Source organism: Stegodyphus dumicola, chromosome 5, assembly GCF_044657685.1.
Source record: "Stegodyphus dumicola isolate Sdum_Otavi_A_Nest chromosome 5, ASM4465768v1".
NCBI lineage: Eukaryota > Metazoa > Arthropoda > Arachnida > Araneae > Eresidae > Stegodyphus > Stegodyphus dumicola.
The window spans coordinates 225,908,773-225,927,880 of NC_140772.1; the positions used below are offsets into that span (position 1 = coordinate 225,908,773).

The window sequence follows — 19,108 nt, forward strand, 5'->3', positions numbered from 1 at the left end:
ATGGCAAATGCACATGAGGGCTGTCTGACTAAGGGAAGGGTTGCCTTCATGGAAGACTTTCTAAGGGAAACTGGTTTGTATATATATTACACATGGGGAAAATCATAAAAATGCCCATGCAGAGAGCCTGTTCGCGGGATTTGAACCTCGAACAGAACTACCAGTATTCAATGACTTTACCACTCAGCTACTGGTGGGCTAGCATATTAGGCATATCATACAAGACAGGTTTTATCACAATTTTCTACTTTTTTCATTTCTATTCAGTATTATAAAAAGAGCAGTTCATTAATAAACAACAACACAATATATACCCCATAATAAATGGCAGTAAAATACATAACAGACTAGGATAGGCTACATATAGAAACAATAATTTCAGCATGAGTTGGATCAGAGAGTAAGTACTTAGTTTTAACTTGCCTGCAGATTTATCGGATACTTTTGCTTGGAGCTATAACTAATGCATTTGAATACACTGAGTTTTACAGTATTATTAGAATAAATAATAACATTATTTGTATATTAAAATATACCTGCACTGAGAAGAATATTATTTGCAGATGGGTGCCATAATACAATGCTTGCTCTTCTTTGATGACCACACAATTCAACTGCAGGCTCAGTTAATGTTCGACTCAATCCCCCTTCAGGTATGCACCACACACGCACAATTCCATCCTCACTGGCACTTGCTATGACATTGTCATTAAATGGACACCATGCTATATCTAAGACTGCTCCTTTGTGACCAGTGACTAGAGGATAATTCACATCTATACGTCCAGTCTATAAATAAAAAAATAAAAAATTACAAAATAGTAACACAGACATGATGAAAAAGTATGAAAAAAGGCACAATTTACTGATAAGAAATATAGCACAAGTCATTAAAATAAAAACATTAATGCAATTGATAACTATATAAAGGGATTTGGATAATCTTTCCAAATTCCCAATTAATCATGTGTAATGATTAAATTAACTATTAGGTATATTTCTGTTATGCACCAGCCACACATTCTGTAGCTACTATTGTAATAAAATATATGGATGTTTAATCATTTTTGTTTACAAAAGCAGACACATATATACATAGTCCAGAGATGGTGCTAAATGCTGACTTTGGGTCTTGACATGAGTTTGGCTTCTCTTTCACTGGCATCAAAAAGGGTTGTTGTTGTTGCTAATGCTCATTTGCTTGACCTATAGCTCCACCCCCCCCCCCACGAAATTCCTTGCGGCAAGAACTGCAAGTTTATGCCTGCTGTCGACAACAGCCTTTAGCACCTTGCAGGTGACAGTGTGATTTAGTTCAGTTCTGTCCCCAATTTTAATGGAGAGCACCCCGGGGGATCGGGTTCGATGGTCTCCCACCCCTCTTTCCTTACCACCAACCTCTTGAGAGGGCTTTCGGCTCGCCGCATATCTAGAGTGCCTACATGCCGCATAGACATAGACACTTATCTGGGATTTGAACCCGAGTCCTTCGGCATGGTAGTCAGCTATACCGGTTAGGCGGCACTAAAAAGGGTGGCAGGAAAAGTACCCACAACAAATCATCTAGGCAGAAATTTCATTGAAACTCTTCACTTCCTTTATTACATGACGCAAAATGTTTAACTGCATTACTTGCATTAATGCTTTGATTGTTTGACAAACAGTATTTGGTTTTGGGACACAGTTAGTACTGCAGGAAAAGTTTCCTTTGGGTTAAGCTAGTGATATGATGTTACCTGTTTGTTTTTAGGCACTACAGTGACCAATACGGAAGATACAGGCTAAACTGAAACTACTCTGATAGACATTGCTATTATGCAGTTTATATATATGATAATTAGCTATATGGTAACTTAGTATTTAAACAGTGATAATAATTATCACTGTTTAACTCCCTAGGCTCAAAATGCAATTTCATTTATTAAAATACCCGTTTATTAAATCCTATTAAATTTTAAAACAAAAATACAGAAAAAGTAAGATCTCATTTTACAGTTAACATGCAAATAACTTTAAACCCAACATGAAAATGTCAAAAAAATGTAAATAATAATAATAATATATATACACATATGAAAACTAATACTGCCTGAAAATGATTTTCAGGTTTATCTACTGTTTATAGTTAAGCACGAATGCCAGAGCCAGTGCAATCAATGCAACTGCATCAGTTGGAAATATTCTTAGAATTTAGAGAGGGACTGGTCAAAAGAAATTAGCAACTACAGAGATAGCACTGACCAGTGTAAAGCCTAGCACCAATCTTGCATGCGTATAAACACAAGTTAAATTTGATATTAATGGGAAATCTTACATGCTTTAACCCGGGAAGATGTGCGTGGGGTCGCTAAAAAAAAATTCGCTGGCAATCTCCCCCTATAATCCGAAATGGTTAGAGCCATCAGTAACTGCCTCCAAGGTCATGTTCTAGACGAGAAAAGGAAAAGGCAAATTCTGAGCATTTATCGTGGTTTAAATAATGGTTTGGAGTATTTCGACACCCCACATGCGCTGACACATGCTCGACGCGCTTTCGTGTTGCTATTTTTCAGTGTGAGCCATGGTGTTTGCAAGTCACTCTGTTCAGTCTTTTCCTCATTTGACAGATGATCAAGAAGTGGAAAGACTTCAAAAATTAATTTTGAAAAAAAGAAAAAAATTTAAATAAAAAAATTAGAGGAAGTTTCGTCGGATGAAGATTCTATAGAAGAATTAGAAGATTCAGATAATGAAGATATATTTAGTGATCATGAGTCTGAATCAGAAGAAGAGTGCGACTCTTCAGAAGACAATCTTTGTGATCAAACTGACTATTTTATACATACTTGCCAACCTATGACACTCAAAAATCAGGAGATTTTTTTAAAGAAATCGGGAAATTTTTCACAATGTTAAAAAGACTTTTTTAATGACGAAAATATAGTTTTTAATGATGAATTAACTTTAAATAGTTACTAATTCTTAAATGCAAGCAATACAAAGATACCTTACACATAAAAAACATTTTTATTACTTGCATCGTTTCAGAAAACAAAAAAACACTTTAACCAGTTTTCGTACAAATGTTATAAACAGTGGCAGATTTTGCTTTCTTTAATAAGAAACTTCATAATTTTGTTCATAGCAATTGCCACATAGGCCTGCTTTTGCTAATACAAGTTTTTCTTATGTGTTATCACATTAGAAATCACATGAACATCACATGTGTCATCATATTAGATCTAAATTTACTCCTCGGTTTCGCAACCATGAAAATCCTCTCGCACTCTGCATTACTATGGGAAACTGTCAAGATGGGCAACATAATTCTAGACAGTTCACTATATTTTAAAATTCCATCAGCATCTTTCAGTTTTCCAATTAAACTCCACTGGGTGCCAGTCGTAGCATTTTACAACTTCATCCAAGTTTTCTAATTGTAAACTGCTGTTATGCAGCTGTTAGAACTGTTTCAATTTTTCCTTCCTTTTAGAACTCCTTTCAAGATAATAATAAATATCAACAATGTGTTCATTCACATTTATTGGTAAAGAAGCTGCCCCTCTTTCAGCTGTGGTAAATTGGCAGGTTGCGCTCCAGTAAAAAGGCAGAGAACAGACATTCTGCATTAAACTTTTTGGTCATTTGTTTCCGAAGAAAAATTTAATTTTTCATTTTTTTTCAAAACAAGTTATGTTGTCCTTGTGTTTTTGTGTACACACATGTTTGAGAACATCCGCCCTTCCACCATGCGAAATCAAAAAATCGCAACGACAGGCGGTACACATCGCAAATTTATTTTTCCTTGAGGAAATAATGGAATGAAAGTCAACTGTGTACGATTTTTGAAATGTACACGAGTATTTCACCTTTCTCGCAGACATAACAAAAGATGATAATTTCTAAAAATATTTCCCGAAGGCACGTGTACTCACACAACTCAGGACAAAATGACCGAATTAACTAAAGAACATCCAAATAACAGCTTGCTTTGTCCTCATTGGCTAATATATGCCAGATGACACGCAGTGGAGCACGATGCCCATTGGAGAACTGGAGAATGACGTTTCTGGATACGTATATGCTCTCACTCACAAAACAGAAGTTATCTAATTCGCAAGGTTTTGTTTTAGATATAATCTAGAAAAAATTCAATTGCTTTTCAGATGTCCAAAATCACTTTTTTTTTTGTTCATATAACAAAGTATTAAGCCAAGTTCCATAAAAATCGTGAGAAATTTTAATAATAAGAAAATATCGGGAGAAATATATTGTAAATCGGGTTGGCGGGAGAGCGGTTGAAAATCGGGAGTCTCCCGCCTAAATCGGGAAAGTTGGCAACTCTGTTTATAGGAAAGGATAAAACAACAGAATGGCAGAAAGAACCCTTTCAAATTCAAAGACGCATGGCATCCCATAAATATCATAAAAAAATTGCCTGGCAATACGCATATATCTAAAGATGTGGCTTCACATACTGATGCATGGAACCTAATATTTGATGATACAATGATTCAAATGGTTATGAACTGCTCTAATATTTATGTAAAAAATATTTCGGGAAATTTTAAAAGAGAAAGAAACTCAAAACCTGTAGAGAAAGAAGAGTTTCTTGCTTTTTTAGGACTCTTTTAGGATAGCTGGATCTTCGGCCTAACCGATTTGAATATTAATTATATAACTCTTTGTTCATGTAATAATTCTGCATAATTTGGATTATAACTGCATTTACAAATAAAAACAAAAATTTCTCATAGAAATCAATGATTTCTAGACATCTGAAGAACGATTTATTTGTTTTTAATTTTAAAATTAACATTATTTTAAGCTGCTTTACATAATAAATGTTACAATTAATACAGAATGCATTCTTTTATTGAATTGTAATAATATGTTTAATTTGTACGTCATTTAATTGCTTGGGGTGTGTTGACACCCCATGCACGTTTTCGTGTTACATAATACAGTGCGCATCCTCCCGGGTTAAAAGAATGAAAAAGCAACATATGAACATAAAATACCCACAAATAGAAACTTAGAATACTGTAAACTTGGAGGTAACTTTTTAATGAACAGAAAATGTTACTTACCTTCTGTAAAGGAATAACCAAGAAGGCACCTCCTCCAGCAGCTTCAATAACTATGGCTAAGAATTTTGGATTTACAGCACAAAAATTAGAATCCCATGAACTCTTAGTAATTTTTATATTGTCATAGCAATTGTCTCTCTTGGATGGTTGAGCAAATACATGTCGAAAACGGCTATTTCGTACTATTCGAAATGACATCTGAAAAATATTACATGACATAAATAAGCAATTTCTACACTTCGGTATGGCATACTAAACATCTCATAAATCATGATGAAAATGAATAAAATTACCAAAGCATTACAATAATTACTATAAGCAAAACGAACTATTAGTGATTTGTGGCATTATCAGTTGGCCTCTGGTCAGTGCTTAGTACAGAAGATGAAATAGCATTATTTTTTTACTTGACGATCATTAATTTCATTTAAGCAACATTTCATTGTCATTTTAGCTTCAATGGCTCAATATGCTTGATTTTGGTTTACACATTACAGTATCAATATTAAGCCTAAATTAAAGATCAAGCAGCCTTTTCAGATATTTTTTAAAGAAACGCTAATACCTGAATTTACTATCTAAGTATTCCTATGAACACTGAGACATAGATAAGAACACTACGAAAAAAAAAAAAAAAAAGACAGTTCTATATCTCTCGTTTTATTGGGCCGACTGATGAAATTCAACTTCTATTTTTCACATCTCAAAAGTGCGACTTAGAATATGTATTAGATTTATATATTGTATTGTTCTAATTACAGGTATTTTGACACAAAATCGGACTTTTCTGAAATGACATGCTAATTTTTTCCATATTTCGATTCTATGACCCAAATTATCCTAAACTGTTAAGTTTCGTAAAAAATCGCATGAGTAGTTTTTAAAAAATTAACTCAAAATTTTAGCTCCTCAATGACAATTGAGTTTGGTATATATTTACTAATCTCTCTCTTTTTTTTATTAAACATGGTTGATTCTTCCTTTCACATTTTGAAATTAAGGTTCATTCCAAATAAAATTTACTCTTTTTTACGATTTATTTTTAAAATTTGTATTTTAAAATAAATTTTATAAATTTTTCAAAAAAAATTTGAATTATAATTTATAAAATTTTTAACATCATCTTAAAGCAGATGTATTTTCATACCCAGACCTGCGCTGACAATAAGCACCATGTCAAAAAGGCACCAGCCAGTCATTAAAATAAGCAGACACTTTTGCTGGAAATTTTTGGAAAATTCTAGCCTCTCGCTGACCTAATCCGATATAGGCCTCCTTGTGGTTACGCTGGTAACTAGATTCGCCTAGGCTAACTATGTTTGGATGACCACTCCTGGTGTCGACAGGGATTGGCAATCCCACCGTACTGGCTAGATCAATATCTAAACAACTTCTACTTCTGGGATAAATAAACTGTCAGTGACTAGTGTTGACTTATGCAAATTTCGATCGGAGGTCAATCGGTGGCAAGCTCATGTGGTTGCTGCTGATTGGCCGATGATGTCAAGATCGGCGGGTTGGCCGAGTATGTATATATGTACGCCGATATCGGCGAATGTTTGTTTTGAGTTAGCATTATGCTAGTTTTCTTTCCCTCAAATGGTTGTAAATGTAAAGGCTACAGTCTTAGCTTATTTTATTTTAATTTATGGAATAAAGCATGAATTTTATTTAGATTAGTCTTAGCTTTATTTAAGGGAAGTAAAAATATGCTTTGCCGAGATCCCCACTGCCAATAGGGTTATTGGGCCCAGCGCCAACAGCTAGCCTGTTACAGGGGTATTTGTGGAACCCCAAAAATTCCCTGAAACTTTTATGGACTTACTACCGCCATTTTGGAGTTTCGAGAAGGGGGGGGAGAGAAATGAAAAATTCAATTATGAAGTATTGAATGACCTAATTATAAAAGTTCAATCAATGAATTACTTTTTTTGAAAAATTAATAACCATAAATTTTCAAACATATAAACTACTACATTTTATGTAAATATTTTAAATTACCTGAATTAATTCTTTAAAAAAATTATCTAATTTCTGCTGCTTTTTTTTATTTTCTGATGTTTGTGGGCTTGTCTTTCTTTTGTGGTGAACTTCATAATTGCAGGAAGGTTGACTTTTATTTTCCTCATTTACAGTTGAAGAAATTTCCTCGAGAACTGCACATGCAGAGGTAGAAGCAGTTTGCTTTTCTGCTAATGTAGAAGGTTTTTCAGAGACTTTTATAGGTGACTCATCTGAAATACATGTTTTTAAGTCCTCTTGAATGTTTTCCAGCTTCTGTTCATATTCAGTAAGAGATCTTTGTGAATTGGATCAGTCATTGGATTTTTTGAGCCATATTTTTCCCATGAGGTTTCTTTAGAAGCCATTAAATCATATTTAATAGTCTGCACTGCATGTAGGGAATCAATCTTAAGAGAGGTTCTATAGTCAGTGACAAGTGTATCCATTAAGTTGAATGCACTTTCCACTAATGGGCCATGGAAGCAGCTAAGGCAGGCTTTGACTAATTTAGCCAATGTAGGATACTTAATCATTTGTGAAATCATCTTTTAAATTAAAAACTTTAGACCAATATTTATCAATTGTACACTTGACTTGATTTCCACTTTCATCAGATGTGTAGAGCATTTCTTTGGTGATATCAATATCACTCTGGTATAACCTTATTTCAGCTTCTACTTTTGACTTTTCATTATCACTAAAAATATGGGACATAAAAGATAATTTTTCAAAAGCTAATATTGTACTGGTTTTACCTCTTAGCTCTGGATCTAATGCTGTAAAACTAATTAGATATGAATTTTTAAGGGGTAATTTCTGTTTCATATGCTGTGCTGTATTAGTATAAGCTTCCATCAGAGAAATTTGGAATTCTTTTGCTATTGGATGATTTTTTGATAATTTCTTCAGGAGAGTGGAAGCTTCTGCACCAGTAAATATTACTTTGCTAGGTAGATGAAATTCTGGATTTGTGACATCAACCTCTAATAAATCATAATAAGATGTGCACTCTATATTTTCTGGCTTCATAAAAAAAGAGAAAAATTTTGCCATCAATTTATAAATACTGGAATGTATTAAATGAAACATTGGTTTTTTTTTGTTTCAAATAATTTAATATATGTGTTGAACTCTGGTAATACTGCTGAATATAATGCCATATGCAATAAAGTTTTGTTTTGCATAACAAATAACCCATTTAGTATTCTTTTTTTCCGAGCTAAAGCATCCTTTGTGAGTTGTTGGGAACGCAAGCAAGAATACACCCCTTCAACAATTTTTTTTCTGAGCTGCAGAAATATTTCTTTTATTGTATACAGTTTCAACATAAGAAATATAATCCCCTTTATCAGTTTTATCCAAGTAGTGAAAATAAAATGCAATAAGAGCATCCCACAGATCTTTGATTCTTTCTAAAACACATAAAATGTACACCCACCTATGGTCTGGTCTCTTCAAGGGCTTAAGTTTTTTTAATGGCAAGAGATTCACAGATTTTGAAAAAATTTTCTCTTTTACTGCAGCTTTTCATATCAAAATAGATGTCATCAAACAAATCTTCTAAGTATCTATCAAAACATGAAGCAAATTTTTTTTTGCACAGTTATTAGCTGTGTGACATGTGTCAACATCAATATCTAATAAGTGGGGTGCTTTGTTTGATCGTAGTCTGGTTTCAACACCCTTTTTTTTCCCACGCATGGTGTTACGAGTCCATTAATACACTAATTAAGTTTGCCCATGGAATATTATTATCTTCAATAGTATTAACAACTGCTTTAAAAACAGCTTCTGAATTGCAAGATTCTATCTTTAGAGATGCAAAATGATAAACTACAACTTCATTTTGATTGTTGTCATAAAACTGCACCAATATTGCCAGTATACTTTCTTGAGCATTGCTAGTACTTTCATCCAAATTTAGAGAAAATGGAGTCTCCTTTAAAGTTTTAATGATATTTTCCTTATAGTTTTTGCGAGCCCATATTTCATCTTATAACATGCAGTAGTCCTGGACATTTCCAACGAGTTTAGTGCCGTCTGATCACGGCTCAACTGTTTGCAGAGTTCAATTAAATTGGGAGCTACATTGAAAGAAAGAGAATTCTCGGCGATAAACGAAGTTATTAATACCTCTTGGCGTGCTTTTCTTGTCACTATATCCAATGGCCGAGCATCAGTCTCCAGTAAGTCATCAGTATTTTTTGAATTAGCATAATTACTTAAAGTCATTGAATGTCTAATGCACTTTGAATATTTTATGTGCGTCACAGTTTTAGAATGATTTGTGAAAGCCTTGAATCCTTCCCCACCATACTTCAGCAGTGAGTTACAAAAAACACAATAACACAATATGCTTGTCCAGCAACATTTATTTTCTTGCACCAAGTGCCGATGGTATCCCCATTACCATCTCTCCGTTCAATCCAATTCCACCTAAATGCATTCTGGACACTTTCTTCTAATTGTATGATATCACTATTTATATCGAGAAATTTCATAGTGAAATTCTCTTGCGTACATAAAGAAAAAAATATTTCAATAAACGAAACGAAAAATTTACACGTGCATCAATAAATGAAACGAAAATTTTACACAGCGGATAAAAAAAAGTTGAGAAGCGATCAATGACAAATAGCTAATACGGCGAAAAATCCCCCTTCTCTACTTATTGGCGCCACGCCAGGAGAGATAAGACCTTTGAACCCAGAGTCACGTGATCGCACATCTGGTCGAACGAAGTCTCTCCCTTTTTTTTCTGCCACGCCTACTTGCCGAAAAGGATCCAGAAAAGAATGTCCGAGAACCGGGGGAATGAGTCATAACTCGCAATAAGGAAAGAAAAAAAAAAGAAGTTTTTTCCCCCTTTTCACGTATTATCACTGCCTTTGGAGAAAGAAAGGAAAAGTTTTCACCACACACACTCACCTTGTTTTTTCTGCTTTCAAAGCAAACAAAATTACCCAGATCAAAATAAATAATTCATTATTATTCCTACTTCCTTTTGAACGACGATCCCCGGAAATCCCCGGAATTCCGGGATTTCCCCGGAGCAAAATCACCCCTGCTGTTACCCAGTTCAACTCAGCATTGAAGGAATGTAGGTAAAGAAAGCTGTTATCCACAAAAAGAGGCTGTCTTCGAAGTTTGTTCATGTTGTTGTGCTCACACTTAACTGCAGATGTCATTACTACCTGTTAAACCATGACAAAAGGGATCAATGGTAAGTCGATATGAAAATGCTGTTACTGGATAGAAATTCTTGGAGCTTCATAGAGAACAAAGAAGAAGAATTAGATAAAAGTGCAACAAGGTGTGAAAAGCAGAACTTCACATTAAGAGAGAATAAAGCCTTCACTACATTATATTATGGAATTAAAACCGAGTTCAGGCTGCTCATACAAGAATGCTCAAGTGGTAAAGAAGCATGGGAAGTTCTACAGAAGCAATGCAAACCCAAAACAAGAGCAAGGATAATTCAGTTACTGGATGAACTCTTTACCATTAGATATACACCAAATGAAGAAATAGGGTTATTCATCGCAAAGATAAGAATGACTGCAAAGAAGTTGGCTGAAGGTGGACACAACTTGGCAGATCTTTTTAAAGGATTTCCGGCAATAAGGAGTTTTTCCCAAGAATACTCCATTGTACAGTTAATCTATAAGCGGAAGGATGAAGTTTTTACTCTGGGAAAAATTGCTGAAGAACTATTAAGGGAAGAAAGCCAACTTTATCAGGTAAATGCCGATTTAGAAGACAGTAAGGTAAGCATGTTTAATACTATTAGTTCAAATGCAGGGAAAGGTAGAGTTGAAAATAAAACTAAATGTAAGAAAAAAATGGGGAATATAAGAATAAGACCTTGTTTCAGATGTCATAAATTTAGACATGTAATCACTCAATGTAAAGAAAACGTAAGTAAAAATCAGAAGTTTAAAATAGACGATACAAATGGACAGTTTAAAGATAAAGAATTAATGTTAGTAGAAAATTATGTAACAACTACAGATAAAGGAGGTAACGCATATAAATTTTATTGGGTCATAGATACTGCAGCTACAACTCATTTCTGTAATAATAGAAATTTAATGATAAATTTTGAAGAAAGAAACGATATATGTATGTCTTTAGCTGCAGGAAATTGTGAAAGTAAAATACTAGGAAAGGGTACCGTCAAATTTGCAGTAAAAGTAGGCAATCGAATAAATTGGATTGAGCTAGATAAAGTGTTATATAATCTAAATCTAAGGAGAAATTTACTATCGGAAGCAAGGTTAGAAAAGGCAGGTGATCATTTTGTGATTTCAAAAGGGAAGATGTGGATATACTTTAATAATTGGGATAGATTATGCTATGCTAAATGATATGATGGACTTTATCAAGTAAAACCATTTAGATATGCAACAGATAAAAAGGAAGCTGGATACAGTACATAAATTGGAAAGTTAAATAAAGTAGATGATGCTATGCTATGGCATCGGAAATTTTGCCATGTAAATTTTGATTATATTAAGAATGCTAGTAAGAATCAAAGCGTGAAAGGGTTACCAGAAATTGAAAAACCAATGGAGAAGTGTGAACTGTGTATTATTGCTAAAACTAGTAGAATAACTTTTAAAACTGTTCCGAAGAGATCGGATAAACCATTGCAGTTGGTTTGTTTAGAAGTTTGTAGCCCACTCCCAGTTCCATCTAAGGGTGGGAGTAAATATTTCCTCGCTATAGTAGATTAGTAACAGTGTATTGTATGAAAAATAAAAATGAATCGTTCTACAACTTTAAGAATTATCATAGGCAAATGGAAAGACTGACGAATAGAAAATTAATAAGTATATAATGGGATAAGGCAATGAAAGAAGAAATTGACACAATGAAAAAAATAAAGGTTTGGGAATTAGCCGAAAAGCCAGAAAATAAAACTATGCTAGGGAAACAAATGGGTCTATATGCTAAAAAGAAATGAAAAGAATGAAGTGGTTAGATACAAAGCACGTTTAGTAGCACAGGGATTCAGGCAGAAAAGAGGTGAAGATTTTGATGACGTTTACAGTCCTGTAGTTAATTTTTCAATTATAAGAATATTTTTCACTATACTGGTATGTTTATATGGATGGACGAATTGTCAGTTAGATGTAAAGAACGCATATTTGTATGCAAAACTAAATGAGAAAATATATATGACCCAACCAGGGAGATTTATTGAAGAGGAAAATAGTGTGTTTATTATACAAGGCCATTTATCGTCTACACCAAAGCGGCCGTGAATGGTTTTGTAAATTTGAAACTACTTCAGAAAATCTACATTTTAAGAAAATACAATGGTGTAATTGTGTTTATAAGAGTTCAAATGTAATTCTCTTGTTATATGTACATGATATTGTGATTTTTAGTAAAGATCAATATAGATAAAGTAATTTCACAGCTAAGTAAGTTTTTTCATCTTAAAGTATTAGGCAAAACTAAAACATTACTTGGAATTGAATTCTTAGAGAATGAGAATGGGGTTTTTATACATCAGCAAAAATATATCGAAGAAATTTTTGAAAAATTTAAACATTTCCAGATACCAATAACTTCACTTCCCATAGCTAAGGGCACTTTTCTTACAAAATTAGATTGTTCATCTACAAGTGCAGAAATGTGTACATTACCCTTTAGAAATCTGTTGGGATTATCAGTTTTTGTAGCTAACAGGACAAGGCCTGATATTACATATGCAGTGAATATCTTATCACAAATTCAGGAGAATCCTTGTATTAGGCATTGGGAAGCATTGTTGAAATTGCTTGGTTATCCCAATACAGTCAAAAGTCGTTAATCCGGACTTCGGCGATTCCGGTTTATCGATTTTTCCGGATTATAGATCATCAGTTTAAATCTCGTAAGATGGCATGCAGAAAATCTAAAATTAAAAATATGAAACCGTAATTTATGAAATAAAGAAAAATTATGATCTAAAAGGGTATGAAAATTAAAAGAAAAAAAAAAAAAAAGGCTTAATATTTATTTGTTTACTTTATTAAACATTTCTTTCAATGTAAGTTGCTTTGTTTTATGTGATAATGCTTTCTCTTGAATTCTATAAACAGACATAACTTCTTGTTCAGTTACAAAGTTCCGCTGTTTTAAGTCCTGTAATTGCTGTGCCGAGAATACCGACTAACTTGTCAATCGAAATTTTTTCGTTTTCACTAACCTCTCTGTCACTTTCTTCATGTCTTTATCCATTTTTTGCAGCAATACCACTTTTTGTTTGACGGACATCGAAACATACTTTCTTTTTGTAGATCTTTTGGGAGCTCCAGCATCGGAAATTCTAGTTGACATAATCGAAAGTTCAAGTTTACTTTTATAAAATTGCTCTTACAGTCTGCAAAAAATAATAAGCCACATCCAATTCGAAGATTAAGGAACAACGCAATCATCAACATTAACTGAAATAGATAATTAGATAATTTTAGCTTATACCGTCCGTTATACATTAAACACGCATGCGAAAACTGTTGGCTTTAGTTTTCCACATGCAAATTTTGATCGGAGGACAATCGGCGGTAAGCTAACGTGGTTGCCGCTGATTGGCCGATGACGTCAAGATCGGCGGGTTGGCCGAGTATAATATATATGTACGCCGGTATCGGCGAAGGTTCTGGTTCTTGTTCTCTTGTGTGATTATCAGTTAGCATTATGCTAGTTTGCTTTCAATCAAATGATTTTAAATGTAAAGGCTACAGTGTTAGCTCTTTTATTTTATTTACGGAATAAAGCATGAATTTTATTTAGTTTAGTCTTAGCTTTATTTAAGGGAAGCAAAATATGCTTTGACTTTATCACCACTGCCAACAGGGTTATGGGCCCAGCGCCAACGGCTAATCAGTCATCCAGTTCAACTCAGCATTGGAGGAATGTAGGTGAAGAGAGCCTTTATGCACGAAAAGAAGCTGACCTGTCTTAGAAGTTTGTTCAAGTCATTGTGCTCACACTTAATTGAAGATGTCATTACTACCTGAAGGTTTTGAGTTGTTAAACCATGACAACTGGGATCGATGGAAAGTCGACATGAAAATGCGGTTACTGGATAGAAATTGTTGGAGCTTCATAGAGGACAAAGAAGAAGAATTAGATATAGTGCAACAAGGCGTTAAAAGCAGGAGTTCACACTGAGAGAGAACAGAGCCTTCACTACATTATATTACGGAATTAAAGCTGAGTTCAGGCCGCTGATACAACAATGTTCAAGTGGTAAAGAAGCGTGGGAAGTTCTACAGAAGCAATTCGAACCCAAAACAAGAGCAAGGATAATTCAGTTACTGGATGAATTTTTTAGTATTAGATATACGCCAAATGAAGAAATAGGATTATTCATCGCAAGGATAAGAATGACTGCAAAGAAGTTGGCTGAAGCTGGACACAACTTGGCAGATCTTTTTAAAGGATTTCAGGCAATAAGGAGATTACCCCCGGAATATTTTGGCATTGTACAATTGATCTATAGGTGGAAGGACGAAGATTTTACGCTGGAAAGAATTGCTGAAGAGCTGGTAAGGGAAGAAAGCCGACTTCGCCAGGTAAATGCCGATTTAGAAGACACCAAGGTAAGCGTGTTTAAATACTATTAGTTTAAATGCAGGTAAAGATAAAGTTGAAAATAAAACTAAATCTAAGGAAAAGATGGGGAATATGAGAATAGGACCTTGTTTCAGATGTCATAAATTTGGGCACTTAATTGCTCAATGTAAAGAAAATGTAAGTAAAAATCAGAAGTTTAAAATAGACGATACAAATGGACAGTTTAAAGATAAAGAATTAATGTTAGTAGAAAATTATGTAACAACTACAGATAAAGGAGGTAACGCAGATAAATTTAATTGGGTCGTAGATACTGCAGCTACAACTCATTTCTGTAATAATAGAAATTTAATGACAAATTTCAAAGAAATAAATGATATACGTATGTCTTTAGCTGTAGGAAATTGTGAAAGTAAAGTACTAGGAAAGGGTACTGTCAAATTTGCAGTAAAAGTAGGCAATCGAATAAATTGTATTGAGTTAGATAATGTGTTATATAATCCAAATCTAAGGAGAAATTTATTATCGGGAGCAAGGTTAGAAAAGGCTGGTGCTCATTTTGTGATTTCAAAAGGGAAGATGTGGATATACTTTAATAATTGGGATAGATTATGCTATGCTAAATGATATGATGGACTTTATCAAGTAAAACCATTTTAGATATGCAACAGATAAAAAGGAAGCTGGTTACAGTACAGAAATTGGAAAGTTAAATAAAGTAGATGATGCAATGCTATGGCATCGGAGATTTAGCCACGTAAATTTTGATTATATTAAGAAAACTAGTAAGAATCAAAGCGTGAAAGGGTTACCAGAAATTGAAAAACCAATGGAGAAGTGTGAACTGTGTATTATTGCTAAAACTAGTAGAATAACTTTTAAAACTGTTCCGAAGAGATCGGATAAACCATTGCAGTTGGTTTATTTAGACGTTTGTGGCCCACTACCAGTTCCATCTAAGGGTGGGAGTAAATATTTTCTTGCTATTGTAGATGACTATAGTAGATTAGTAACAGTGTATTATATGAAAAATAAAAACGAATCGTTCTACAACTTTAAGAATTATCATAGGCTGGAAAGACTGACGAATAGAAAATTAATAAGTATACACACCGATAATGGTGGGGAATTCTGTAACAGACAATTCGAAGGGCACTTAGCGGAAAATGGAATTAGTGTTGAACGCACGAACGCGTACACCCCAGAAGAGAACGGTGTGTGTGAACCTTTTAACCGAACGGCATTAGACGCAGTTAAAGCTATGCTTAATGATGGTAAAATGGGAAAAGAATGGTGGGCAGAAGCTCTTGGCTGTTTCGTACATACATGGAGCAGAGTATGTCATAAAAGCAACCGAACGCCTTATGAAATGTTCCTAAATAGAAAACCCAGTGTTGTTTATTTTAAAGTATTTGGTTGTAAAGCCTATGTTGGCATGCCAAAACAGATTAGGAATAAATTAGAAATGAGGTGCAAAGAAGGAATCATGGTAGGATATGCGAAGGAAACTAGAGGTTATAGGATATGGCTGCCAGAAGAACGCAAATTAATAGAAACCTGTAATGTGAAGTTCGATGAAAAACTGTATGCAGAAAATGGCATCCTGGAACAGAAATCAAAACCTAAATTTAAAAGACTAGAGGAATCTGACCTATTAGCAGAATCAGATGAAGAACAGGAAATTTCTAGAGAAGAAATAAAGTTGTCAGATGACAAATCTACTCCGAAAGAAGTATCAGACTTAAACTGGCAAAGAAAAGCAGTTAAAAGGCCAGATGGAACACGTACAGACATATATTATTATGTAAAGGGATCAGACACCCGTTTTAGATCCTATAATGATATTTAAAAGTATTGTGAGGCAAGAAATATTAAATATGAAAAAGATAAGTTCAATTTTAGTGGAAAAAACAAATACTCGGGGAAAGTTAATTTCGTAGAACAGGAGACTAGCTCTGTGTCTGAAGAGGCAAATTCCGTTGAAATAGTTATCCCACAAAATTTTAAAGAAGCATGAAAATCAGTAAATGCCGAAGAATGGGATAAGGCAATGAAAGAAGAAATCGACACAATAAAGAAAAGAAAGGTTTGGGAATTAGTCGAAAAGCCAGAAAATAAAACTATAATAGGAAACAAATGGGTCTATATGCTAAAAAGAAATGAAAAGAATCAAGTGGTTAGATATAAAGCACGCTTAGTAGCACAGGGATTCAGGCAGAAAAGAGGTGAAGATTTTCATGACGTTTACAGTCCTGTAGTAAATTTTTCAATCATAAGAATATTTTTCACTATACTGGTATGTTTATATGGATGGACTAATTGTCAGTTAGATGTAAAGAATGCATATTTATATGCAAACCTAAATGAGAAAATACATATGACCCAACCAGAGGGATTTATCGAAGAGAAAAATAAAGTGTGTTTATTACACAAGGCCATTTACGGTCTACATCAAAGCAGCCGTGAATGGTTTTGTGAATTTGAAAGTACTTTAGAAAATCTACATTTTAAGAAAATACAATGTTGTAATTGTGTTTATAAGGGTTCAAATGTAATTCTCTTGTTATATGTAGATGATATTGTGATTTTTAGTAAAGATCAATATAGTATAGATAAAGTAATTTCACAGCTGAGTAAGTTTTTTGATCTTAAAGTATTAGGCAAAACTAAAACGTTACTTGGAATTGAATTCTTAGAGAATGAAAATGGGGTTTTTATACATCAGCAAAAATATATCGAAGAAATTTTTGAAAAATTTAAACATTTCCAGATACCAATAACTTCACTTCCCATAGCTAAGGGCACTATTCTTACAAAATTAGATTGTCCATCTACAAGTGCAAAAATGCATACACTACCCTTTAGAAATCTGTTAAGATGTTTAGTTTTTGTAGCTAACAGAACAAGGCCCTGATATTACATATGCAGTGAATATCTTATCACAATTTCAGGTGAATCCTGGAATTAGGCATTGGGAAGCATTGTTGAAATTGCTTGGTTATCTCAATAGTACTAAATTATATAAGTTAAACTTATCGAAGATTAAACATCTAAATTTATATTGTTATTCAGATGCTGATTATGCAAGTAATAGAGATGACCACGTGTCCATGGAAGGATTTATATTATATTTGGATGAAGTACCGGTAATCTGGAAAACTGTTAAACAATAATGTGTAAGTTTATCAACATTGGAAGTGGAGTATATCGCCTTATCGGAGGCAGCGAAGGAATTAATGTGGACAGAAAAGTCTTACAAGATGAAATTTTAAAGTTTAAGAGAATGTAAACTATTTTCCGATAACAAATCTGCTATTGATTTTTATAGATCGCCATTAGAAAATCGCTGAACTAAGCACATAGACATAAAATATCATTTTATTAGAAGACTAGTAAATGATGAAGTGTTTGACCTTGAATTATCACCAGTAAATTAAATACTGCGGACTTATTTACAAAAGCGGCGACTGCTGTTAATTTAAGGGAGTTTTGTTTAGATGTTTTCAGTGTTTAAAGACAAGTGTTTTCGTATAATAGAACTGAACTATGAGCTTCTGTAATTCTGTGTAAGTTTTGTTTTTATCTTTGCATGAGAAAAAGAGGACCGTTTATTGACTTTAGTTTTCCTTATGCAAATTTTGATCGGAGGTCAATCGGCGGTAAGCTAATGTGGTTGCCGCTGATTGGCCGATGACGTCAAGATCGGCAGGTTGTCCAAGTATGTATATATGCACACCGGTATCGGCAAATGTGTGTGCTCCGAGTTAGCATTATGCTAGTTTTCTTTCCCTCAAATGGTTTTAAATGTAAAGGCTACGGTGTTAGCTTACTTTAATTTACGGAATAAAGCATGAATTTTATTTAGATTAGTTTTAGCTTTATTTAAGGGAAGCAAAATATACTCTGCCGAGATCTCCACTGCCAATAACTAGAACCATCGTTCATTTGGTGGTAGGTTCAGGCTCGGCAGGGAACAGACTGGTACTGTCTTGTCTGCCCCTTCATCGTGGGAGTGTTACATGGTCAGATATCAAAGGTTGCCCTTGGGAAATGGGTTCCTGTTGGTCAAAACTTGGGAACGGTCAATGTTTAACTATTACCATGTTCTGTGTGAAACATTTAAGTCCCCTGTGTAGAGCGTGGGGGGGAGATGGCACCTCCTCAGATGGCCTCCAGGAGCCGGGGCGATTTAACCATGTAAAGGCTGCCTTATGCATGCCCCTTCCTTCTGATGCACTGTCTTATTTGAACGCCCCCCCGGGGGGAGGTTGACTAAGGTAATACCTGGGATGCTACTGGTTATAATTTGTACCTAAGCAGTCTCGGCCACAGGGGTATAAAATCAGTCTTCACGGGACCAGTCATTGCTGGCAATGGCTGGTTCAGGCTCAGCAGAGACCATATGGTATTGTCTTGTCCGTTCTGTTGTTTGTGATGGAGCTATACAGTCAGATATTCATGGTTGT

At 34.2% G+C, this 19,108-nt stretch overlaps 1 protein-coding gene across 1 annotated transcript in view; it reads right to left on the minus strand.

Annotated features, from left to right (window-relative positions):
- Positions 1 to 19,108, minus strand: part of LOC118185182 (coronin-6-like) — an 83,080-nt gene that overhangs the window by 51,483 nt on the left and 12,489 nt on the right. Inside the window, exons 2-3 of the mRNA XM_085817741.1 lie at positions 5,070 to 5,267; positions 537 to 789 (exon numbers count right to left, since the gene is read on the minus strand). Coding sequence (XP_085673867.1) covers positions 537 to 789; positions 5,070 to 5,267 — 451 coding nt within the window. The remainder of the gene's footprint in view (positions 1 to 536; positions 790 to 5,069; positions 5,268 to 19,108) is intronic.